Genomic DNA, 25,296 nt, shown 5'->3' with positions numbered 1-25,296 from the left:
AGAAACCCGCCAATACAAAGAATTAGGACATTTAGACCCAAGTTTGTTACTAAATCAGGATTTCGGCATCACTTCTGGATGCGAGAATCATGATAACGGTTGTCTTGGTTACAACATCCATATTAATCAGAGAGCTCCATTATATCCAGATGAGCAAAACAATAGAACACAGATGGGTAAGAGCGGTTACCAAATATGTGCATTAAAATAGTCTTTCTTAAAAGATTAAAGAATAGTTTTAGACTGAAGTGCAACATGTGAAGTCTTCTTAAAACATATTGTGCCCAACAGCATATTCAACTTGATGAAAAATATCAAAAAATATTAAAATGTATAAAAGCAAAAAAAAACACAAAAGGCAGACACATTCTTTTCTCCACAGACATTTTATTAAAAGAGGTGTTGGGCTTAATCCTCTTCTTCCTCCTCTTCGTCCTGGTTGATTTGGAAGTAGCGCAGCTCGTAGCTCTCCTTGGTGTTGGCCACAACCCGCAACCAGTCTCTGAGATTGTTCTTTTTCAGGTATTTCTTGGTGAGATACTTCAAGTACCTGAAAGGCATTGAAATAGCGAGACGTATTAGCAAGAAAAACGGATTGCCTTGTGTCTTTACTTCAGTCCTGACTTTCATAATGACACACAATGCAACAGCGGTGAGTGACTCTAGTTACTGCAAATTCTCCAATCAAGTGTCACCCTCTGCTGGCAGCTCTAGAAATGTGTACCTCCAATGTTACTGCCTAGTCTCGAAGCTTTAAAAACAACGGCCTGCTCAAGATATTGTATTAGATATTGTATTAGTTTCATATATTATCGACAATTGACTCTAACAGCAAACCCCTGAGCAACAAAAAGGCGTTTTCACACTTGCAGTTTGGTCCAGACTTCTGTATTTAGCGTGATCAAATGTTTGAGATGTGAACGTTCTCATGGACCATGGTTCGGACCAAAAAGAGCATTCTTTCTTTAATCTGAACCAGAAAAAGGAATGACCGAGGAGGTCTTGGTTCAGTCTTTGGTCTGGTTATGCGTTGTATAAATGAAAGTCGAAAGTCCGCATTTTTCCCATGTTGATTTGAGGCGCAAACAGGCAGCTGGGAAAGCAAAACAAAAGGCTGCTGATCAAACCAAAAAGATAAAACACTTGACAAGTCTGACCGTGGCACAAACTTCAGGCGTGAAAGCCTGACTCATGTCTTATAGTCTGTAAATATGCTACATTACATAATATCCAGAGATTAAAAAACAGTTGAATGAACAATGTTCATAAATTCCACAAAAGCAAAATAGACTTTTAATCATTAGGACAATCTCTAGATTAGTCTCAATTTTTTTTTTAAATAAGAGCGTGACCGAAAGTCATAATTATTAGGGCTGGGACGATACGCTTGTCACGATCCAATACATATCACGATACTTATAGCTATACAGTAAGTAATTATAACATGTCTACCTTAAAGGGGCTAGATGCAAGTTAGCCATGTTATGCTCACTACTGCCACCTCAGGTCATACATGTAACTGCACCATCTATATTAAGCTTCGGACCGAATTGCCCCCAAATTGCAGGGGGAGGAAAATACATAATTTTTACCTTTTTAAACTCCTTATAATCCCTTTAAAATATGTAAAATGAAAAAAAATGTGTAATGTCTTTTGACATTTATTGAAGTGTTAAGATTGAAGAGTGCATTAACACAAAATGTAACAAAGTTCTGTGTAGCTGTAAAAAAAAAAAAAAGGCGAGCAGGACAAAAATTCTTCCAATCACAAGTATTGCGATCCATGTCCGATACGATATTTTGTCCCAGCACTAATAATTATGACTGCTAAACTTAAAGAGGGGGTATTATGCTTTTTTCAGCCACATAGCACCAGTCTATAGCACACTACAATGATGACGAAACCTTGACTTTATTTGTGCATATTTCTCGTTTCCACGTGATGACTCGAGGTTTAGCTTAGCATTAGCTTTCTCCGGAGGCTCTGTGCATCATCAAGGCCCAGCGCAGAACCAGACACTGAATTAAGCGTTCTTGTCACCGGTTTTAATCCTGGGTGTTTAGGTAACAGAAACACTGATGTGTGTCTTTGTAAAGTCTGCTGTGGCTCCGTTTCACAACACATGAAGCTAATCCTCCATGATGACTCTGTTTACGTCTTAGGGCTAGACACTGCGGGGAGGGGGTTCTGCTGAGGAGCAGTGGTTGGTTACTCGGTTGGTGACGAAAGGTCGGAGGCGTATCCTGGAGGTCGAGGGCGTTTCCTGAAGGAATCAGGCGTTTTATCCCTAAAATGGCCGCCATCAGAGTTTTTACAGATTACTCGAAAATACGTGAATGTGCCCTGGCAACACTTCAGGCATGGTTTTAATGAGGGAATGACTTAAAGGAATAGGCCACCGTTTTTACATACTAAAATATGTTCTTACCTCACTTTAGACGTGTTAATATATCCCCGTCTGGTCTTTGTCCGTGCGCTCTGTCACGCAAATGGAGCACATACGCAGCCTCTCCCACATGTCACATAGCTCCGAAAAAGCTCACGATAGAAGCTACCAAGCTCTTCCACGTGTTCCCTATTTAAATAAAGTTACGTGAAGTGTTTTCATGCGAAGTATATTTACACAGAAATGTAACATGTCGATTTTATAAGCAAATAAAAAGGGGGACTATATTGTGAGGCGTAATGATACGAGGAGTAAAACGTCCGCGCAGTAACTCCTAAAGGTTATTGACGGAAGTGAGCGGGGGAAGTCTTTAGGAGTTACTACGCGGACGCTGTGCTCCTCGTATCATTACGCCTCACAATATAGTCCCCCTTTTTATTTGCTTATAAAATCGACATGTTACATTTCTGTGTAAATATACTTTGCATGAAAACACTTCACGTAACTTTATTTAAATAGGGAACACGTGGAAGAGCTTGGTAGCTTCTATCGTTAGCTTTTTCGGAGCTATGTGACATGTGGGAGAGGCTGCGTATGTGCTCCGTTTGCGTGACAGAGCGCGCGGACAAAGACCAGACGGGGATATATTAACTCGACTAAAGTGAGGTAAGAACATATTTTAGTATGTAAAAATGGTGGCCTATTCCTTTAATAACATGATGTAAAGCTTGAAAAAGTCATTTTTGCATAATACTCCCCCTTTAAAAGATTGAAACTTTTTAATATCGGAAATGAGCTTCCGTGCACATCAGTAGTATCTCACTTGATTTTCTTTTTCAACACTAATATCTTAACTTTAGTCAATCCGCCCACACAAAAATGTCAGGGAGATGGCTCATCTTGATTAGTGGGTAGTAAGTAGGTAGGCTTTTCAGCTATAGTAAAGTTTGTTTTTTTCCTCAACAAAAAGTTAGATAACCTGAACAATCAGAAAATAGAAAGTTGTCATTGAAGTCATGCCACTTGAATGTCTTCTCAGGGCAACATGCGTAAATTAACACAAACACAGATATTTGAGACTAAACTGCCATTCAGGAATACTCCCTTTGTCTGTAACTGCTACAACTTCCAACACGTCACAAATGCAAATATAGTAAATGCTTGCCATTTTCATAATCTGAAGTTAACACTGAATTGAAAAGCTTGAAGTCTTTACACTGTATACCTCTTAGAGAAGGGGACCTCAGAGTTCACAGCAATCTTGCTCTTGCTTCTCTCGATTGACACCACTCCACCTCCCAGGTTTCCAGCTTTCCCGTTTACTTTAATTCGCTCCTGCAGGAACTGCTCCTAAACACATTGTGTTAAAAAGATTAATTCAGAAAAAAAAGTGTAAAAAAGAAAAGAAAAAGTAAAGCAATATCAGTACTTCAATAGATATTTTTTGACATTCATGTTATTAGGAACTTTGTATTTATATTGACAAGTTCCCATTTCATACTACAGTTAAATAAAATAAATTAATACCGTGTATAAAACAAAATCAAAGCAAATATTGCTGGGCAGGTGACTTAAGCCATACCGTAGCCTACTGTATGTCACTTCCCCACTACTTCTGACAGGAGGATTGACACAAAGCACTTACAAAGTTGGCAGCATCCATAATGCCATCTTCGACAGGATGGGTGCAGTCCAGGGTGAACTTCAGGAGCTGCTTCTTCCTCTTGCCCCCCTGCTTACGCACGAGCGGCTTCTTCTTAGGCTGGACACAAGCACAGAATACGCGGTCCAAAACAGGCAAACTAAACATAAAACATCTTACTGATCATCACACCATGAACACTTTAGGAATCATCCAATATTTACGAGCTTGTTTCTTTACATAATCATACTCATAATGCTAAATTCCGGTGAAACACCTTTTTTTCCCCATTTTACAGCGAGCGCTCATGTTATCTCGGCTAGAGCAGCGTTAGCACGCGCTTTAGCCAACGTGGTTTAAGCTGTCATCTTTAAATGAGCAAACAGTGAGACTTCAAAACCATCATGATCCTTTCCACCAGTTCTCCGAAAGGAGTAACGTAATACAGTGGGTAAAATGACACCCCGTGTGCTCGTTAAATGCACTTTTTCTGTTCGTTTGTCCACTTACAATCGGAGCCATGGCTGACACGTTCAGCAAAAAGGCAGAAGCGCGCCTGCGCAGGGTGGATAAGGACCGCTGCGAGCGTCAAACCCATCCATTTATCTGATCTGCACTCGACTGGAGTGGACTGGCATAGACAGCTTTTGCATCCAACACAAAGGCAAGGCAAGGCAAGTTTATTTGTAGAGCACAATTCATACACAAGGCAATTCAAAGTGCTTCACAGTTGCATAAATACAAGAAAGCAAATAGAATCAATAAAAACATCAACAAAAAATTAATCAATTACAGTAAAAGCAAGAGTGCAGATAAAATACTTTCAGTCATATGCATTGGTAAAAAGAACTGTTTTCAGCCTGGATTTGAACATTGTCAGAGTCGAGGCCTGTCTCACATCCTCATGTAAGACTGTTCCAGATTTTAGCTGCATGAAACTGAAACGCAGCCTCACCGTGTTTGTTATTGACTCTGGGAACCACCAGGAGGCCCCTCCCTGAAGTTCTCAGGGCCCGAGATGGTTCATACGGCTCTAACATGTCAGAGATGTACTTTGGTGCTAAACCATGAAAAGACTTGTACACAAGCAGAGCTGTTTAAAAGATTATTCTCTGAGTGACAGGAAGCCAGTGCAGAGACCGGAGCACTGGACTAATATGGTCGTATTTCCTGGTTCTTGTCAGGACTCGAGCAGCAGCGTTCTGGATGTACTGCAGCTGTCTGATAGAAGCAAAAAACACCATATGAACGAAGCTCCAACCACAAGTACAGTCTGACTCTTTCGTAAAAAGATAGCAACCAATATATTGATTTCAGGTACAAAACATATTTACCAATCACTTATAATAGCCCACATTGTCTGGTTACTTATTTATTCAAGCGCATTCATGTGGCTTTCATCATTTGGAAAAAAGTGATATATTTATTTTTCTTTTATTTCTATGGAGCAGCTGGGTTCTGTCTCATTGAATTATTGTTGTTCAACAATTTTACATATTTGCATGTTTGGGCTTTTGTTGTATTACTCTGCCTATAACTTTACATTTTAAGATAAGATAAGACATTAACTTGGGGGGGATGGGACTAAATATTTGAGTCTTTATCTTCATGCAACAAGTTTTACATGTCCCGTTTGGACTTTAGCAACACTAGGCATCGGGCACAGGCAATACAGCCCGCTGCCTGGTGGAGGGACCCCTTGGCCTACAACTGAAGAGCTTTTGCATTGCTGTCATTCCTGCTGGAGGGGGCAGATAGGGTGCCACTGAGAGGTAAGACAGTGGCTCGTGTGCTTTCTGTGGATACACCAGCTTTTAATGTTGCATTTTATATATTGTCTTGCTGGCAACCTTTGAGAAATTAATTGGTGTTTTGTTTTTTTCCTGAAATTGAAAGGATAGTTCTTGTTAAACTGAAAAGGTAAGAGTATAATCCCATCCCTTCCTATAGAGCACACATTTTAGTAGCTTCATTAGATAATGTATACAATCTTTAAATAATCCCTGCACAACAAACTTTACCCTAAATATAACTATAGCAGACGACATAAGCAGCAGCAGCAGCCTTTTTCCTTTATTTATTTATTTATTTATTTTTTATTAATGCAGATGGCGGGCTCTATCTTCACTAACCTGGACAACCCGTGTAACCTGGATTGCAGTAATGTCCACCCTCTTATGTGCCACCTTTGTCACGAGCAGTACCAGTCCCCATGTCTGCTGGACTGCTACCACATCTTCTGTGCCCGCTGCTTAAGAGGCCGCACAAATGACAGCCGCCTCAACTGCCCCCTCTGTGGGTAAGACATAGTAGTGAAATGTCTTGCACTTTTATCCCTCATTTTGCACAATTTACTATTTCTCAATGCGTAACAATGAGTCAGATGTATTTTTGTTGTATTGTTGTAACAGTTTGTATCCTCCAAGGTAAAAACAGAAATCTTCCTCCGGTACAGTGACTCACATACATTGTTCTATACATGTAACCAGAGGTGGGTAGAGTAGCCAAAAATATTTACTCAAGTGAGAGTAAGTACTAATTCAACAAACTACCAGTATATCACATGTTTGTCACATGGAGGTTTTACTAACAGCAGAAGCAAGTACCTTTTTTTGTTACTCAAGTAGGAGTACAGATACTTAATTATAGTATTACTGAAGTAGAAGTAAAAAGTACTGTGTGTGGTGAAACTACTCTAAGAAGTAGTTGCATGAAAAGGTTTCTCCATGTACTTGAGTTTTGAAACTGAGTACTGTGGTCCGCCTTGGCAGTACGATGGCAGACGGCTTTGTTTGATCTTCTCAAACATGAGTATCTTATCTATTTTGCTGCAGTGACTGGTGGCCTGAAGCTGTTGTAGCTGGCACTGAGTGGCTGGAGCAGCTGCATGGTCATCTACGTCGCTGATATAGCACTCGGTTCCTTTCTCACTGGGGCCAGTGGGTTCTGTTAAGTCCAATCAGTCACACAACAAAGACAGCACGGTGGCATTTGGCACTGGCAATCAAATCCAGTCACATCATGTCAACCTATTCAGCCCCTAATAAAAAATGCCCTGCCAGTCACCTTCATGTGTTGCTTATTTTCCACACTTTTTTTTTTAATCACATTTGCTACAAACCAGACCAATTACAATATCAGGATAGTTTAACCTTATATGCATTTAGATGCTAGTATACTATACAAGGTTTGTAATGCTCTCCAACTGAGATCAAGTATAACATACCGATAACTGTGTTCAAATTTAGACTTTTTGTTTTTGTAACCTAGTGGGTACAGAGCCAGTGGGTTCAAGATACAAAGCCCCGTTGCCTTATAGCTTCTATTTTCATAAACAGTAACAGGCTTCAAACAGCTGCACTCTCAAGAACTGAGTATCTAGAGGTCACTCTACTCAGCAATTAGCTCAGCACAATAGGGTTCCCATTTAGACAAAAAAAAAATTATTGCACAGATGTACCATGCGTCAAGACTGTATATTTTATTCCTTACAATTTAGAGAAATGCATCATTAAAGGGATAAGGAATACATTATTAATCTCAGTAGGGGAATTCATTCTCTGCATGACCCATCCTCAATGCTGCTGGGGCAACCTGTATGCAACACATAAATTATGACCACATAGATGAAGAAATTAAATGGCTTTATTTAGATTACTTATTTCAAAGAGGCCCAACTTGGGATGTAAAAACAAATGCAATTTCCATTCCATCCCTCACATAAGCATGGAAATCATAGACAACTTAAAATCCCCCTGAGGTTACAGCATCAACATAAACCTATTTTACAAATGCTTCAACTTAACTTTAAACTAAAGTTGAATAATACATGGGGACATAAGTGCACTGTGTTGTTCGATTATCTAAAAGTTGTTTTATTTTACTTTTCTTGCTCGTATCCCTCAGTTTTCATGTCGTTCAGTCCGAGATCATCATTCTGCTCAAAAGTGCGCGTGTATTTCTCAATTTTCATCTCGGGGTCTGGTTCAGGAGCGTACACATTTTGCAGGTAGCTGTTCCCCGCTGAATCATCCAAAATGATGTGTGCATCCATTTCACCAGCCATAATTTTCTCAAGCTTTGCCCCAAACTCACTGAGCTTCTGGATTTTATCGGAGACCCCGCTGTCTCCTGAGACGAAGGGATTTTTGTTCACAATAAGGTCTTTGACATCTTTCAGCAGCCCCTCTATTGTCGTGAACTTCCCACCAAGCCCTCCCATACCCAGTTCAAACTCCAGTTCTGGGATGAGCACAGCGCAGGTCTCGGACTTGAGCACATCCCGGGTCATGTCGGAAGCGTCGGTGATGTGGAGGGTGATCTTGGTTCCCTGCTTCTCCGTCGCCCCGCCTGACTTGACCTCATTGGTCCGGTGGCCGCAGATGTCACAGTTGGTCGCCATGATGATGACCTCTTTAAAGTAAGGGATGCTGACCAGCTTCATGTTAGTTTTGGCTGGCCGGTTGCATTCGGGGCAGTTGGTGTCAAAAACCAAAACCTCACTTCTCATGGTTTCAAGGTCACTTCCAGCAGGCTCTTCACCATCATTTTCATTGTCACCCTCGTCATCATCAGCACGGAGCCCCAGCCGCCTGTCCTGCTCATTGGTCCGTTTAAACCTGGTCAGAGTGAGGGCTTCATCTTTCTGTGGGGCCATTGGGTTCTCAACAAAGCTGTTCCCTGACGGATCCTCTATCACTAATGTAAATTCCTCCTCCACGTCTTTGAGTTTCTGCAGCTTCTGAATGAACTCGTCGATGCTCGCAGCCACCTCCGGGTCAGCCTCTCTCCTCGCCGGCTGATCCTGCTCCAAACCCGACACAGCTCTCTCCAGCAACCCCTCAATAGTTGACAGTGAGCCCTTCTGAGTGTAAGGGGGTATTTCAAAATCCAACTCGGGAATCCTGGTGGTTGCGCTGTCCGCTTTCACCACCTCGCGATTCAAGTCCTGCTTTGTTTTGATCTTTAACGTGTAACGTACGCCTTGCTCCTGGATCTCTCCCGCGGACTGGATCTCCGTGTTGGACCAGTGACAGTGATCGCAACTGAAGGAGCTTACGATTATTTCTCTGAAGAAAGGTATTCGGGTGAGGAGCAGACGAGTCATGCCGTTTTGGTGGCAGTTCATGCACAAGCTCTCGATCTCGGTGGGCTGCCAGTCATCGTCTGTTCCGATGTCTCTGATGACGTCCCCTCCTCGCGCGGCGTCTTCGTTTATACCAGACATTTTTGACTCGTTAAATTAAACACCTCTTCTCTGAAACGCACCGAAGTACGATCGCTGTCTAGTGCTCGAAGTTTCTAGATGGCAGTTTGGGCAGCACACGCGTTTTGCTTTAATGTTACTTCCGCATCCGGGATCTCTTCTTTTGTGGATGTGAGGTGTCAAACGTTTCATTACTGCCTCTACGGGATGTTTGCGGTACTACTACACATAGCGTACAATGCAGCCGGCGTGGGTTGGGGAAAAATATTCCCCAGTGGAATTTATTATAAAATATTAGACCTGATAAAATAGATGCATTTACCCTTTTTACCAACTTAGAAAAATATAATAATAATAATAAAAATGTAATTTAAACATTCTTATGCTGTACATCAGTGTCGACTTAAATATTTAGTCTTAATTTTAGTCAAAGTGTTATTTTTGACGACTAAAATTGGACTAAAACTAAATTAAAAGTTGACTAAAATGTCCAGATATTTTAGTCGACTAAAATAAGATTAAATAAACATGAAAGGGAGAGACTAAAATCATCCAAACTTCTGTTGACCGTCTGAAAGAGCCTCATATCATGTAAATTCATTGCTAAAGCATCAGCTCTGAGCTTTGTTCATGTGGAGCAGCTCCATGAAGCAGAGGACCTGATTAAATATGATTATAATGAATATTATCAATGCAAAATCGACTAAATTCGTCTTAAATTTAGTCGACTTCTGTCCACTTGCAATTTTTAGACTAAAATTGAAGATATTTTTTGGACTAAAACTAGACTAAAATCGAATTACATTTTCGTCAAAAGACTAAGACTAAAACTAAATTAAGATATGTTGTCAAAATTAACACTGCTGTACATATATTCATTGTCAAATATTCTTTTTTGTCACAGTTATCCATCGATGCTAAAAGGGAATAATGCCCTTCCGCCAGAGGATCGTCTGTTGAAGTTTCTAGTTGACAGCAACACAGACATTGAGGAGACAGTATTGTGTGCCAACTGTGACCAGGAGAGTTGCAAAATGGTTGATAATGATATAGTTCGATATAGCATATAACATTATGTTAAAATTGTGTTCATATATATGATTTACTTATTCTCTCCAGGACCCAGCCGTAATGTACTACTGTAACACGTGCAGCCAGCCCCTGTGTGTCTCCTGCTGGGAGCTGACACACAAAGCCAGAATGTTTGCCCATCATGAGATTGTGTCCTTGGCCAAGCGCACCCGAGCAAAACACAAGATGTGCAGTGAGTTATGCCTCTAATCAAGTTAAATCAAAGCCACTAGGTCACTGCTGCTCTATCGAATTAGTCCTAATGTGCAGGTTTGAGTTAATGGGAAGCGGAGTCCTCCTGTGTTCTGCTCAGGCCCCAATCATATTCTGCTTTGGTAATTTACATCGGTCGTCTAGGACAGTGTTTCCCAACCAGGGGTACGGGGACCCCTGGGGGTACTCTAGGACCTAGCAGGGGGTACCTGAAACTATTTCAGATTGAAAAAAGGGGGAAATTTAACATAATTTTTGATAGGAAAAGCTATATTTTTCAGTAAAATGTGTTGCCATGGGAGAATTTTAGGTTTATTTTGACCGCAACATTGTCCTTTTTCTTACAAGTACCATTTTTAAGTAATTACTTCCTAAATAAACTGCAACACCCCTGAGGTAGGGGGTACACGGATGACCATTGAAAGGCCCAAGGGGTACACAAGACAATGAAGGTTGGGAACCACTGGTCTAGGATGCACTGCTTTTGCCTCTCTGCTTCCAAGTCTATGTAAAAGTCATTCTTTCTATTTTAAAAGTCAAACTGCTTTTTTCCATATTATAATGTGTCCTCTTTTAAGTGTTTGTCAAAGCCCGCACTGTGCAGTAGCAGAATACACAGTCTGATGTTAAAAGGCACCTGTATCTCTGCAGCTCTTCACCAGGAGCCCTATATACTCTTCTCAACTCAGAACAAGTCTATGCTTTGCATCAAGTGCTTCAGAGACATGCAAGTGTGGGTGATTTCACATCATATTTTTACCACTGAAAAGTGTTTCCTCCTCTGCCTTTAAAAGTGGGTTTTGTTTTGTGCAACTGCAGAGAGAGTCGGACCCACTGCATTGATATTGAAACTGCATATGTGCAGGGCTGTGAGATGCTGGACCAGGCCGTCCTGGTATGACAATGCCTTTCAATTATACACTTCATAATGGTAATGTCTAAAACATGTTGTTGTTATTTTTATCATAACATCTTCCTCTAGGTGGTGAAAGAGCTCCAGACTTCAGCTCGAGAGGCAATAGATCTGTTGAGAGCGATGATTGGTGAAGTTTGCTTGAATGTTGAAGAAGAGGAGAGTGCTATTTGTACTCTTTTCAACAGCTTACAGGTTGTATAATTGCTCTTTTTCAATGCAATTTTCTTGATGTAACACTGAATGATGCATCATAAGGGTATGTTTTAGAAGCAGTGAAACAAAATGAAAACCAGATTAGAAAAATGAAAATAAATGTTCTGGGACCTGAAAGACTTATCTTATCTTTCACACTGCCCCGTTCCCTATGGCCCATCTGACATTATTACCACAGACTGTCCACTGGGGGTCTCTAGTGTCCATTTTGTGAAGACAAATATCATTTGCCATTGCAATCCAGCTGAAACTTATTTTGGAAGCCTAACTTTTTTTCTTTTTTCTTTTTGGAAGCCTAACCCATGCATGCATGTGTAAAAAGGACTCTTTTTTTTGCAGGAAAAGTTGGCGGAAAGAAAGAAGATTCTGTTAAAAGCAGCACAAAGGTAATGTATACTGTATTCCTAATCTGTGCAGTTCTATTGTTATTGCAAAGCTCATGATACAATATTAACCTCTACCACTACTAATCCTAGCATACAGCTCACGCTTGTAAATTACACAGCATTGTACTTAGAGTGATGAAAAATAACTTATAACTTATAATTCAAATAAAACATTACCGCCTAAAAGTAAAATGTTGTAGACTTGCTCAGTCCTTTTACATTGCAGCAACACTAACTTGAATAGTCACTGTGGTGACCATCATCAGCATACACCTCAACACTTCAAGTGTGGTCTGGTTTATACAAGATATGAATGATAAGCTACAGATAGAATAATAATTCCACATTTTAAAGTATCAATGTTTTGTTGTATGTATGGCACAGATATGTCCGGAAGAAAATGTGGGTAAATTGTATCAAACAGTTTGTGTTACATGTGCAGGCTGCACAGTGTGAATGTGTGAAATCTCTTTTCCAAACGACGCCTGTTCAAAATGACTAGATAGCAACCCAGGCCAGTTCTCACTCCGTCTGCCTTTCCAACGGTCTGGATGCATGAGGCAATGAGAACAATTTTGTGTATGCCAGTGAATGTATCAGGTTACTCTCTGTGGGGATATTTAATGAGATTTTTTGTGACAAGTGTCTTCCATTACTTCCCTCTCGATCACTTGCCTGGAAGACATCCAACGGCAGGCTTCCCGGAAGGCTGTTAAGGGCTATTTATGTTATGCTTTGTGTGTCCGTCTCTTTCGTGTTTGTTACAGTGGGGAGACAGATAGATTAGCTGCTGGAAACATGATGTACGCTGGTGGCTGGTTGCACTTCCTGAGCGGAGACTTGTGAAGGCGGATGGGATGGTGTAAAGTTACATGTTTGTGTGTGTTTGCAGTCAACATGAGGAGAAGGAGAAGGCCCTGAAGGAGCAGCACTCACACCTCACTGCTCTCCTCCCCACACTCCAGGTAGTCTCTAACGGCAGAATTATTCAAACATAACAAGGGTTTCTCTTTTCTGAATGTTAGTGAAGCCTCATCACAAAAAATAGATGTAAAAGAGTTCTATGTCAGGTTCATCCTTTATCCCAGCTGGCAGTCAGGTAAAAACACAGAAATCATAACTAATGGTATACTTTTTATAAATCTTATGCCAGGATCTTGATCAGGACCAAGGAATACGCTAAAAGGAATATATTCAGGGTTCATATTGTGTTTAATTTTGGGGTTGAAATCAATTCAAGAAGAACATGCAAACTCTTTACAGAAAGGGCCCATATCCAAGCCGATGATTTCTGGACTATTTGTATATGTTTTCTCGATACAAATACTCTGTAAATTGGCCTTCATGTCAATCAATTTAAACATGACTCTGTTTTAATTAAATGAATCCTGAACTGTATGTATTTGCATTGTCAGGTTCATCTGGTTACATGTTCTGCTTTTCTCAACTCAGCCAACAAGTTTGAGTTTCTGGATATGGGATATGTAAGTACAGCCAATCCTCTCCATTGATGCGGTTTTGTGGCAAATCTACAGAGACGTTTTAAAGCATTATAGCCAGCCTGCTCCTCAGTGTTAAATAGAGTGTCAGAGTGAGGTGAAAGAGATCACAGAGTCACACCCGGATCTTCTTGCTTACACAGCAACTGATGGAGCGGCTGCAGAGGATCGTAACGCTCCCTCATCGACTCAGACCAGTGCAGAGCAGCAAAGTGAGTCAGTACACACTTTACAGTGCCCAAATACATTTACTCAGGACACTATTGTGTATAAATTACTGTTATTTCAAGAAAAACAAACAAACAAAACGTGGTGTGATCAACCAATAATGATAAGCTGAAAATAGCAATGCAATAATATATCAGTTAAATTGACCATAAACATACATGGACAGACCTTTCTTTGTTTTATACTAGAGATCATTTTTCTTGTTATTATTTTATAAAGGAAACATCAGCAAAATAACAGCAGAACAAATGTTGTGACACCTTATCTTTATTGAACAGTATAAAGCAAAGCCACAAAGCTACAACTTGATGTGTGCGCTCCTTCTTTTAGATCAACACTGACTATCGCAGTGAGTTTGCCCGGTGTCTGGAGCCGCTGCTGCTGATCGGACAGCGCGGCCCTGCTTCTGTCAGTGGCTGCACCAACAGGTGTGTACCTCCCGCTGAATCCTTTAGGACCTGACCTGGCGGATCCTTGCTCCATGTGTGGGCTTTGCTGCTATGGTCGTAGAAGTGTTTCCTGGATTCTTCCAAGAACAAGAAAGTCTTTGATGGTTAATGTCACACTTGTGAAACATCCCAACTTCAAATCCTGGAATGGCTGAGAGTACAGATGGTAGACGGTGATGACTGCAGAGGGAGGAGGGGAGGCGCCACGCTGAGTCCCACTATGGCAGTAATTCTGTCCATCAGTAAGCTGTGGACGCTCCTATGTTTACGTAACACACTTTAGTAACGCACTGTACTCGCTGAGGGGGATGAGAGGGAGAGGACACTGGTCATTGTTGCAGGTAGACGCAGTACGTTATGTCTTTGAATAATTTTGTTTGATAAGTATTTTTGGACCCACAGAAATGTGAGTATGTTCAAATCTGTAACAGAAACATTTTTAATAATTTAAAAAACTTTTTGTTTTTTTTTACTTTAGCAAAAACTTGGGTGTAAAAGAGAGAGAAAAGTACTAAAGGACTTTTGTTTTCTGGCCCTTGGCTTTATTGGACAGGATACTATGGGGCTAAAGGGGATGAAGAGTCAGGAAACAATCAGCAAACTTGCGGAGCAGGGACTTGGCTGCAGCCTTTCCCACTTGACCTGACTGGCCATAATTTGTTTTGTTTCTAGTGTTACAGAATGAGCCCCCAAAGAGAATGGCCATTCATATTTATCCAGAATTTTCAGAACAAAGTCCTGTGTATCTTGTTTTTTATTCCTGTGCACACACACTGATGGTAATTTTTTGTCCACATTACAGTCTCCCAACTGTTCGCAGGTTCTTAAGCCCACTCAGTAATGCCAACAGACTGACAACTTTCCCATCCAACTGGTTTCACAGCGCTGCCAATGCACAAGACGCAAAGTCGGCTGGGATTGGTGGCCATCCCGTCTGGCACTATTTTTATCGCGATTTCACAGAACTCTCTCCGATTCATGTGGAAGTCGTCAGGTTGAGGGTTGGAGAGGGGGGAGGGGGCGGATCTTTGCTGTCCCAGGACTCTGATGTCAGAGCTTTAGCAAAGACGCAGTTGTTAATTTGAATGAGTAGTTTATGCAGGTTATGAGGGAAGCACATTGTACATAGATCCTCTGTTGGTTCAACACTGGGCAGGAGATCAAGCTGCAGGTAAAAGCCTTGTATATGTTTACTCAAATGTCATCCTATTTTTGTAAAATAGGATGTGAGAAATGTTTCCTTTGTTTTAAACATTGTCGTTTATTTTTTTCTCACACCATATGATTAACTGTTCATATGATGTGATAAAAAACATTCATATGTACATTTTCTTGTTGGGTAAATGTCTAGGCAAGGTGTTCACTTTCATGGAGCAGAGGTATAATGCTGTTTTCAGCTCTTTTTCACTAAGTGAGACTGTTCTAGTTTATAGTGTGTGATTGTGTTGGGACGTAACCTGAATGCTCAATGGAGCATTTCTCAGGCATCATGTTATAGAGCTAGTATTGGCATTTAGTCACGACAAGGACCCAGCTGTGTCTAAAACCCACAAGGATGATTATCACAAGAGAACAGTTTTACAAGTGATACAGTGTTATTGAGATTTTGAAAGTACACATTGTTCCCGTAGACAGAAGTTAGTGGACAACTAAACCTTACTTCAGAACATGTCAAAGAAGGGAAATAGTTACTTGAAATTTATGCAACAGTGTTACAAACATACAGTGACAATGGACCACAGTTATGATGCAACGGAAGAAATTCTAAGTGTTTGCTCTTGATAAACAAAAGTAAAATATATAATAATAAAAAATGCATGTAATAAATTACATCTTAAAACATATACCTCAGGAACATGTTCCAAGAACAGGACTTTTAATAACGAGGAAATTGTTGAGCGCTTTGGGATACACTAAAGGGAAAAAGCAGGTCATTGATTTCTGTGGTTCCCTCCAGGCTGCAGTCGCCTCTATCTGTTTACTGCCGCTCCCCGTCCCTCTGTGAGATGCCCGTGGGCTCCATGCTGGGACGCAGACCCACTTCACATCGAAACGTCTGCACCAAGGTTCTGCTGGCAGAGGGCAGGGAGACCCCCTTCACTGAACACTGCCGCAGCTATGAGAACAACTACAGGGTCAGTGCAGCACAAATTAAAGAACTAGGAGTTTGTGTGTTTCACACAACCAAATGAAAATAAAATTTATAATAATAATTGAAGAAAACAAAAACAGGTAGCAGATACATCTTCCTTATACAGTAATATCAGGTCATCTAAACTTTTAAACGTAGTGCATTTAAACACATGTACTTTGTGTTTTCGTTTAGTTTTATATCTTTGAGCGTCATTCAGTTGTTTCAACATTTCTTTCCAGTTCTTCTCGAGTTTCTAGGAGAAATTCAAATCATTTTAGTCAGCCCGAACCAAAATGAACCTTTTCAATTTCACATTCATCACTCTGTTCAAACATATTTAATCATGTTCTTGCTCCTTAAAGCCTCTCCCACATGAACAAAGCACAGACCTGCTCCCTCGGCTGTGAACCTAAACGGCATGAGGCTCTTCTAAACTCCGTTACTGAAGCTCAGATGTTTCCCGTCCCCTCCCCACACCTCCATTCAGTCTTCATTAATAGGAAGATAAATGCAAACTTAAATAATCGTTTTAGTCTCATCAATTACTTCCAAATCCTACATGTCCTGAAGACATGACTGTGGTCTGGCTGTTGTACTGATTTACAATCTTACAAGTAAATTCTCTTCTGTGGTTTGGATGTGCTGTTTGATACATATTTACATTTTGACGTGTGATACATTGCTGCTGAAAAGACATTGCCATAGATCCCAGAGTTTCTATAATACTAAAGCCAGAGAAATACTTTTCAAAAGGTACTTAAGCTGATCTTGAATTTATGAATAAATCTGAAGCACAACAACGACATGTTTTACCTCTAAAATATCATTTGTCATTATGTGAGTTATTTTCATGTTACATTTAGTCGTTTACTTTTATTTCATTTCAGATTCAGAACACACAGTATTCTGTCCTCCTTTTACTTCTTAATAGTTTATAGCTTCCCTTGTGTTGATTTATAGACTTTGCAGACGGACATCCAGAGTTTGAAGGATCAAGTTCAGGAGCTGCACCGAGATCTGACTAAGCACCACTCCATCATCAACACAGAGAAGATGGGAGAGATTATGGAGCGGTCGCTCCACATCGACAACCAGATAACTGCGCAGCACTCCACTGTGGAGACCATGAGAGCCATGTTCGAAGAGGTACATCAGAAGTAGCACTGCAAGATGAATCGCAATTTGCATGGCCACGGTGACACTTAAACTACACTGGATAAAGCATTTGTTCACTTTACAGCACAGTAATATAACGGTAATAGATGGAATTAGCATGATAGCAAAATAGGGATATGGGGGATAATTATAGGGTAAGGGTTATCCAATCAGAACAGCTTTATTACAACCACAGATTAACAAAGGCTCTTTATAACTGTTAATTGTTTATTGTGGATGAAGCCATTACCAACATGTGAAACATTTGAAATGCATGTGTCAGTTTAGCAGATCATTTCTATGACTTTGAGCCAGCACTGTGCTTCATTGACTATTTATATTGTTCTCTTTTATTCAAAGGAGGTTCATGTATATTGGTGAATTGTAGATTTCAGACATGCTTTTTTTCCACTCTCTATAGATCTGGGATGATACTTTCCAGAGAGTCACCAATGAGCAGGAAATCTATGAAGGTGAGTTTAGACAGTCAAAATATACTGTAACACGTTAACAGTTTTTTAAATCTCCTTCAAAATTTCATCTTTTTTAGCTCAGCTCCACGATCTACAGCAGCTGAAGCAGGAGAATTCTTACTTGACCACAATCACCAAACAAATCAGCCCCTACATCATGTCCATAGCCAAGGTCAAAGAGAGACTAGAGCCCAGGTACAATACAAATGATGGCTTAGATAGTACACGCTCGTGCTGAACGCTGCGACCATACAGATCAGGTTAACTGTCTTGTTGTATTTTATGTTCAGTAATTGTCTTAAAAATGCAGTATGTTGTTTCTTTCTTCAGATGTTGTGAACCGAAAGAGCCTCATGACGACCGCACTGAAACGATGCTAAAGATTTATGAAGACAATGGCTTGCAAAAACAAAGTCATGTTAAGTAAGTGTAAAAAAACAAAAACTAACCACTTTTTCACAGCACAGTATCCTACAACGGTAGATGCAATTACACCGTGTAAGGACCAGTGACAATGTGCATAAGCTCCATGTTTGCAGAGACAGAAGGAGTTTTAAAACTTTATCTGTATTTTGGGAGGAGAGACAGATCACTGATTATTAAAAGTGAATCAGCTTAACTAAAACTAACTTTTTTTTATTATTAATTTTGTGCTCTGTGAAGCTACAATGTAATGACTGAGAATACCGCTATGTATTCTTTTGATTTTAGGAACGTAACTGTACTGTAAGGGCGTCATTTATCAAGGTGCGCTTAGCAGTGTTGGGCAAGTTACTTTAAAATTGTAATATATTCTATATTAGTGGTTACAGTTTTAAAATGTAGTATGTTTGTATTACATATTACTGTTTCAAATATAGCTGAGTTACACTACTTTGAGTTCATTTTGAGTTACTTTTTGCAAAATAAAAACTGAAAATAGTAAAAATGCCACGAACAGTAAAAGATTTCCTTTCCCTTTGCTTTCATGTTTTGTTTTGACAACTTTAGCGACACACAACTGCATATCGTGTACACCAGTGTGAAACTTGATTTGGTTTGATGCATTTTATTTTTTTGGTTTGAGTTTGTACATCAACAAATCATTTAAATGCTCTTGTAACTCAAGTTACTTAAATTGTAATGTGTAATTATAAGTAATATGTTATATTCCTTAGTTACAGAAAAAAGTAATATATTTTTGTATCTCGTTACTTTTGTTATACGTTACCCCCAACACTGGCGCTTAGTTTACCATTTGGTGCATAAATAAAGTTTTGCTTTTGCTGCCCACTTTGCACGTGAGCAAACAATTGGAAAATGACCCCCTAAATACTCTTAAATGAAAGAGTGAATTAGCAAATGAAAAAGTACAGGAAAACAGTTACTCAAAATACATATTATAAATACAAATTCTAAATAGGTGTATTCGATTACAGCCAACACTGCCAACAACATCAACAATACTGTAGTTGCTGAGCCAACATATGCCGGTACATGGTGATTCACAACTCTGTCTAGTTTGTTGTGGTCAAACATTTTCCTGAATCTCCAGAGTTGTATATAAGTATCGAATTTATTTCCCATCCACAGTAATACAGGCCTCACAGAACCAGACAGGGACCACATGAGCCTCTTGCTGATCCCAGATTCAGGGGAGAGTCCTGTCAAGACCAATCGACCCGTCCACCAGAGGGGCCCCACGGAGACGACCAGTCACCACGAGACGCCTTCATAAACGCCAGCATTTGATTTTCTGTCCTCCCTTATCCCCCCTCTATGCAGCTACGTGCCTTAATGCAAGCACAACACACTTTAGCACACGGGACTCCTGCTGCTGCTGCCCTGATACAGCAGCATAAATAACTGTCAAGCACTCCCCAAGGTGAACTCACGGACTAACATTACCCGGACGGGCGGGTGGAGGTCAGAGCCTCATCGCTGTCTACGTGCAACAAAATCATTACAAATTATTTAGCTCTCGTGGAGAACGGTAGTTATATGGCTTTAGACTGTTGTGTTCTGAATTCATTTTATATTCAATATGCAAATGAGCTTTCAAGTGAATGAGATATGGGATGATGTTAGTTTTTTACTCCAACGATATGGCACAGGTTTAGCAGTAGTTTGTGTGATAATCTTCTGTTCCCCAGTAGATCTTGATGTGAAGGATTCAAAATGCATTTCATTATTTTCATTCAATAATGGCCTAGTTTGTTTGATGTGAACTACACTGACGTCCACGTTTTCGATTTATTTATTTGATTATTTTGAGTTTTTCTTTTGTTGTTGTTTATTTTTATGACATTTTTCTGTCATAATTCTGGCAATGTGTGGGTGAAAGCATTTGCAAAGATTTAAACTTTTTTTGTGTGTCTATTTCTGTACATAAACTGTGTATAAAATCTAAAATTCAATAAAGATATTGTTTTAATTGATATATTTGGTATTTTTGCTGACTGGAGTTGTTAGTCCAGGTCACTATATACTATATTTGAGAAATAATTGACATCACTGCAAGATTTTGAGTTGGGTGTGTGGGGTTTATGTGTGTATCCAAGTGCATCCAAGTGCTTCTTATTATATATATGCCCCAGTTATTGCTTGTTGTTTGTCCTTGGCCCATCTCTTACCCCTCTATGACTCAAGAAAACCACCGCAGTCCTGTCTCACAGAAGCACGCACGAGTCTCCATACACTCCCCACAACGCAGTTCAAACGCTGTAATATCTCATTAGTCTGAAAATGGTCTAATATGAATTTACATTTAATTGATTTAATTCCACTCTTGTGTGCGCAGCATAATTCAAGCTCCTCATTTTCATTTTATGCCAATTTATCTGCACTGACTCCATTGAAATGTATATCTTCTTTGGCCCCATTTTTTGTGCTATGATCATTAAACTTTCATTCTGTTTCTTATCTTGTTAATTTTTCATTTTTAACACATGATTGAAGATGATCACGGTTTCAAAACAAGTCTCCAATGGTGCAATGAAACTGCAACTGTCGGAGTACTTTCACTCATTATTTACTGCACCTATTACAGTTCTGCTATCACTTATGTGCAACATAGTACAAAAACATTACAAATTTAAAGCAAAACTAGGTAACTTGTGCCCTTAGCGGCCATAAGCGCCACTGCAGGTGTCGTATGTTGCGTTTTTTTTACTCATTAAGACAAAGGGAGAGATGGATATTGTACATTGTGCCACAACCTAATTACACAATGGAGATCATTTTTTTTCACTCAAACTTAGCTGTACTGTTTAAGTGGTGCTAGCCCACAGTTAGCTTTGCCCGTTAGCCTGTTAGATTCTTCCTCGTGATTCCATTAGTGTGTATTGGGGCCTCCGACCCGATGCAGGGAAAGTTGCAAGGGGGGTTTTCTGGCCAAGACACCAGAGGGAGATGAAAGACCCCCCCAATCAACACTTGTATCACCCCGAGAGGATTTATTAAGGTAAACAAGCTATTAAGTTCTTCTTTAAGGTACTTTTACTTTATTCAAGTCAGTGATGATGCTCTTACTTACAGCAGGTGCAGTCAGTATTTATTAGCAGGTATTTGTGCTTTCTACTCCACTACATTTAAGTAAACACATTTTGAATGGTGGTTAAAACACATTAATTTTCAAAAGGATCAATTTGCAAATTTAGTTGGTGAATCCAGAGTTGCAGTAGGCTAAAGTGGTTCTGACCAGAAACATCAAAATAATAAACATTATTTTTTGTTTGACCAAATGAAGAGCTGGTTTAGTCCTGGTTTGAAAACAGCAGCACCATTTTTTTAAAATAACAATACTGTACATTTAACTGCTTTAACTCTTTGAAGTGATTTTGTGTGTTTTTATAGTTAATAAGTACAAAAAGAGAGTACTTCTTCCACCACTGGCAACTTCTCGTACATTAAACGTGGCAGAAAGCGCTCACGCATTGAAAGTGAGAACTGTTATCGCCATTAAGAATTCCAAAATATACATATATTATCTCATGCATAATCAAATGGTCCTCAAAACAGTATCCATTGCAGAGAATGAAACCCACCTATGGGCTGAATATGCTCAGAAAACACATGCAACATTGTACTTTAATAATAAAAACAAAACGCAAGCAAAAAATAGTATACATTTGTAAATACTTTTCACCATTGCTGCCATAAACAGCTCCTTCTTGATGTTAAATAACCTTTGGAGTTGTGCATTCCCCTGAAGCGGTAAGTGCGAGGTGGCCCAGCAGAGGTTTAGAGAGAGAGAGAGTAATGAACAGTGTGCCGGAGCAGGTAGCAGCGGCGGGATGATGAATGAGTGTTGGGAGGACGTACAGGACCTCAGCCATTTGTTACTGTGCTGTCACAAATGTATTTTTAATGAATGTGCACCTCTGACTCCACCACAGAGCACCGCTGTTCCTTGCGGCTGCCGTGACCCCAATAGTTTCATATTTTCTGGGAACCACCCAACTCCAGCTGCACTGAAATGATCATAAGCTGCTGGCTATATGATAAGGACTCATGTTTCTTATTATGTTGCATCTAAAAATAGGGAATGATCCTGTCAGAACTGCACTGTACGGATATGTCACATCACAGCAATGGCACAGAAGTAAATTAATACACATTTTGAAGCAGAGTCTATGAAACCACAGTGTGTCATTGAAATAATAAAAAAAATAGCTTGATGTTAAGTGTTTATTGCATTACCTTGGTGGCACAGTGACAAAGAGTAGTCTATATAGAGTGTGCATGTTCTCCTCATGTCTGCCATGTTTTGCCTTTGTTGTGTTCTCTTCTCTCTGGGTATGACCTCCCCTCAGCGTCCCCAAAGAACGCAAGTGACAAACACTGACTTAGAGCAAGTATGAATGCTCATGAAAGAATGTGATAATGGATAGATGGCTGTTTGTGAATTTCTGTATCACAAATGAATGATGCAATCCCCTGCAGGATGTACCTTTACACAAGGCTACATGGCGAGGACTTAGGAACATAAACCCTAGATCAGTGGTTCTCAGCTGGTGTGGCGGCAGGACCCACAATCACCCTGAGACGATAAGCCGCAACCCAAATATGACTTAGACTTGTAAAATATAACGTAATTGACTTTTCCTTTCTCTGTGCATAAAAGAAATGTTTCCTGGGAAATGCTTGTGACCCACTGAAAACTGTCCCACAACCCCCTTTTGGGTCCCAACCCACCAGTAGAGAACCACTGCCCGAAATCTTTATGTAACATTACTATGATGGTAAGTGGTCTCAGTTTATATCGCGCTTCCAGCTACATTCGACACTCAGGGTGCTTTAACTGGAGGACACGACTTTGGGAATTGAACGACAACCCTCTGGTTACACGACCCGACGACCGCCATCTGAGCCACATTTGCATTTACCATTGCAATAAGGAGCATGTGTCTTCTAAAAGCAAAACATCAACCAAGTAATGTGGACACCAGGGCAAACCAAAATCAAGGGCTGAACAAATTCAAAAACATGAACGCTGAATTTGACTAAACACAAAGTAGTCTCTGGTCAACCATAAAACAATTTTACTTACTGATGAGCAAAAATCTTCAGCCAGAAATTAAAAGGCTGTTAGGTGTTGTATGAAATGCATAGTCTACTGATCCCCATTTACCACACAAGAGTTTAGCACACAAAGCCTACTAATAATTGTATTATATTACTATATGGACTCTATCAGGCTGGCAAGTGCTTTCATTTTATCTGCAGCTACATCTTTTGTCTTCAGAAATCCCCCCACCTTTAGTACCTTTGTTTTACAGCGGAGCAGAGGGTAACTGATCAATTTTGATGCAGTTATCGTCTGTGACAGATGCGTGAGGCCAGAGTGTAAAAAGGTCAAAGGTCTAGATGTCTCACTCGGGCCCAAGGGACTCAAAATGCTGCAGGCATAAAAATGTCTCCTCTCTTATAGAGCTCTCAATGACACAGCCGTTTTATGTTTTTTTAGCTTTGCAGTCCTATAGGCAGTATATGTGCAATCCTACATAAAAGCACATTTTGGTCTCGGGTTTTGCCCCAAGCAGTTTCCCCCAGGACAATGACGGCAGCCTTTATTTTCCCATGCAACCATCTTAATCAGAGACGTATAGGTCAAAGCACATCAATATATCCTCCATCACTGACTGGTCCCTCAATGTCATTAACCCTGGAATCACACCCGGCGCATCTCTGTGACCTCCAATGCCAAAGGTTTTGATTCTGCATACCAAAGAAACAGAAGAGTACTGCATTTTTATTCCACAAAGGCTGATGGATAAGAATGCTTTAACTGAGTTATGTGTGTGTGGCCATTATGCTCACTTGAAAGACATGTAGGTGTTGGGTGACACAGTGACACTGTACATGTCCTTAACCTACTCAGCAGAAGGTGACTTTATCGTCCTCTTCATTGAACCCATCCTTCAATGGCACTGGACATCAGGAGCATTGGTCGAAGTGGCAGTAACTAATGGAAATGGAAATGCAACAAATAGTTAAGAAACTCTTCAAACTTTTGATTTAGGCTATTAGCTGGGAATAATGACGAAGCATATTAAAGTAAAAAGGTGAGCTTCTCAATTGACATAGGTAGCATAAGCTAATCTTTAAAAACAGGCAAAATAAGGAGATTTTTGCTGAAGCGACATGACATAGAAAAGCACATGGGGGAAAAGACTTCATGGTCTTGAAACATTCTGTTCTTTTATTAACAAGGTTATTTCGACCCACATCTCTAGGTAGAAAAGGCTATTATTAAAGTCATTACTCAAGTGTGTTGCAAGCAGATTTCACTTGGTATTGACGAAAAATACAAATTGCTAAAAAGATAGAAAACTGGGTGATTCTCCTATTCAAATGTGCCCCTTGGGGTAGTGCACTGAAATTGCCTACTGGGCATAATGACATAGAAGTTATTAACACAAATCACAGCAGCAATATTGTATCTTTAAAAATGTGCTTGGTAATGTGATTTTACACAAAAAAAAACTTCTTTCACTTCTCGACGCAGTAACTAAGACGGTTCTAATTGCGTTGGAAGTCGGCGGTAGCTATGGGGCCGCAAAAACCCATTGATTCGAAACGTCCCTGGAGATTGTCACTAATGCAATAACGGCGCTGACAAATTGAGTTCTCTTTTATTGCATGCACCAACAATGGCGCATTCCGTGTCCTGTCCTTGGCTCATAGGAATCAGACGCCGCACGTGACTGTCACAGAAGTGCGCGTGGGGGAGGTAGTTGAGAAGGCAAACCCTGCAGCTACGAATTAATCAACCGCTTATTGGTGCCGGTCGGCCATACGGAGCTGTCCCACTCGCCTCTACCCCCACCTTCACCCCGGTCTC

The 25,296-nt window shown here is 40.2% G+C and overlaps 3 protein-coding genes across 4 annotated transcripts; 1 reads left to right on the top strand and 2 right to left on the bottom strand.

Moving 5' to 3' along the window:
* Positions 1–367: 367 nt before the first annotated feature.
* On the bottom strand, positions 368–4,612 carry rpl22 (ribosomal protein L22). The gene is made up of 4 exons (XM_079579066.1): positions 4,540–4,612; positions 4,033–4,149; positions 3,613–3,737; positions 368–550 (listed from the first exon to the last, which is right to left on the bottom strand). Exons 1-4 carry the CDS (start codon positions 4,549–4,551, stop codon positions 409–411), a joined length of 396 nt encoding a protein of 131 aa, XP_079435192.1. The 5' UTR covers positions 4,552–4,612; the 3' UTR covers positions 368–408.
* Positions 4,613–5,671: 1,059 nt separating this feature from the next.
* Positions 5,672–19,958, top strand: rnf207a (ring finger protein 207a). 2 transcript variants are annotated; one of them, XM_079578367.1, is made up of 18 exons: positions 5,672–5,801; positions 6,138–6,328; positions 10,140–10,272; positions 10,355–10,499; positions 11,171–11,252; positions 11,339–11,414; positions 11,502–11,627; positions 11,988–12,034; positions 12,927–12,999; positions 13,450–13,518; positions 13,677–13,745; positions 14,092–14,189; positions 16,168–16,345; positions 17,305–17,490; positions 17,921–17,972; positions 18,050–18,167; positions 18,303–18,395; positions 19,545–19,958. In XM_079578367.1, exons 2-18 carry the CDS (start codon positions 6,138–6,140, stop codon positions 19,687–19,689), a joined length of 1,881 nt encoding a protein of 626 aa, XP_079434493.1. In that variant the 5' UTR covers positions 5,672–5,801; the 3' UTR covers positions 19,690–19,958. The 2 variants fall into 2 exon arrangements, with proteins under 2 accessions (XP_079434493.1, XP_079434494.1); XM_079578368.1 differs by lacking the exon at positions 5,672–5,801 and adding an exon at positions 5,880–5,949.
* Positions 7,748–9,391, bottom strand: zpr1 (ZPR1 zinc finger). Its single transcript, XM_079578369.1, has one exon. The coding sequence runs from the start codon at positions 9,254–9,256 to the stop codon at positions 7,910–7,912; it is 1,347 nt and encodes a 448-aa protein (XP_079434495.1). The 5' UTR covers positions 9,257–9,391; the 3' UTR covers positions 7,748–7,909.
* Positions 19,959–25,296: the final 5,338 nt, after the last annotated feature.

The sequence above is a fragment of the Gobius niger genome (genome assembly GCF_951799975.1).
Source record: "Gobius niger genome assembly, chromosome: 20".
Lineage (NCBI taxonomy): Eukaryota > Metazoa > Chordata > Actinopteri > Gobiiformes > Gobiidae > Gobius > Gobius niger.
This window is presented reverse-complemented; position numbering and strand designations above follow the sequence as displayed.

Excerpts from the sequence above, each read along its gene's own strand:
- rpl22 (XM_079579066.1), bottom strand. Across the intron at positions 3,738-4,032 it reads TTATGGATGCTGCCAACTTT|GAGCAGTTCCTGCAGGAGCG; the intron begins GTAAGTGCTTTG and ends CAATGTGTTTAG. Across the intron at positions 551-3,612 it reads GAGGTCCCCTTCTCTAAGAG|GTACTTGAAGTATCTCACCA; the intron begins GTATACAGTGTA and ends AATGCCTTTCAG.
- rnf207a (XM_079578367.1), top strand. The coding sequence starts at position 6,138 with ATGGCGGGCTCTATCTTCACTAACCTGGACAACCCGTGTAACCTGGAT. Across the intron at positions 10,500-11,170 it reads AGCAAAACACAAGATGTGCA|CTCTTCACCAGGAGCCCTAT; the intron begins GTGAGTTATGCC and ends GTATCTCTGCAG. Across the intron at positions 13,000-13,449 it reads CTCTCCTCCCCACACTCCAG|GTTCATCTGGTTACATGTTC; the intron begins GTAGTCTCTAAC and ends TTGCATTGTCAG.
- zpr1 (XM_079578369.1), bottom strand. The coding sequence starts at position 9,256 with ATGTCTGGTATAAACGAAGACGCCGCGCGAGGAGGGGACGTCATCAGA.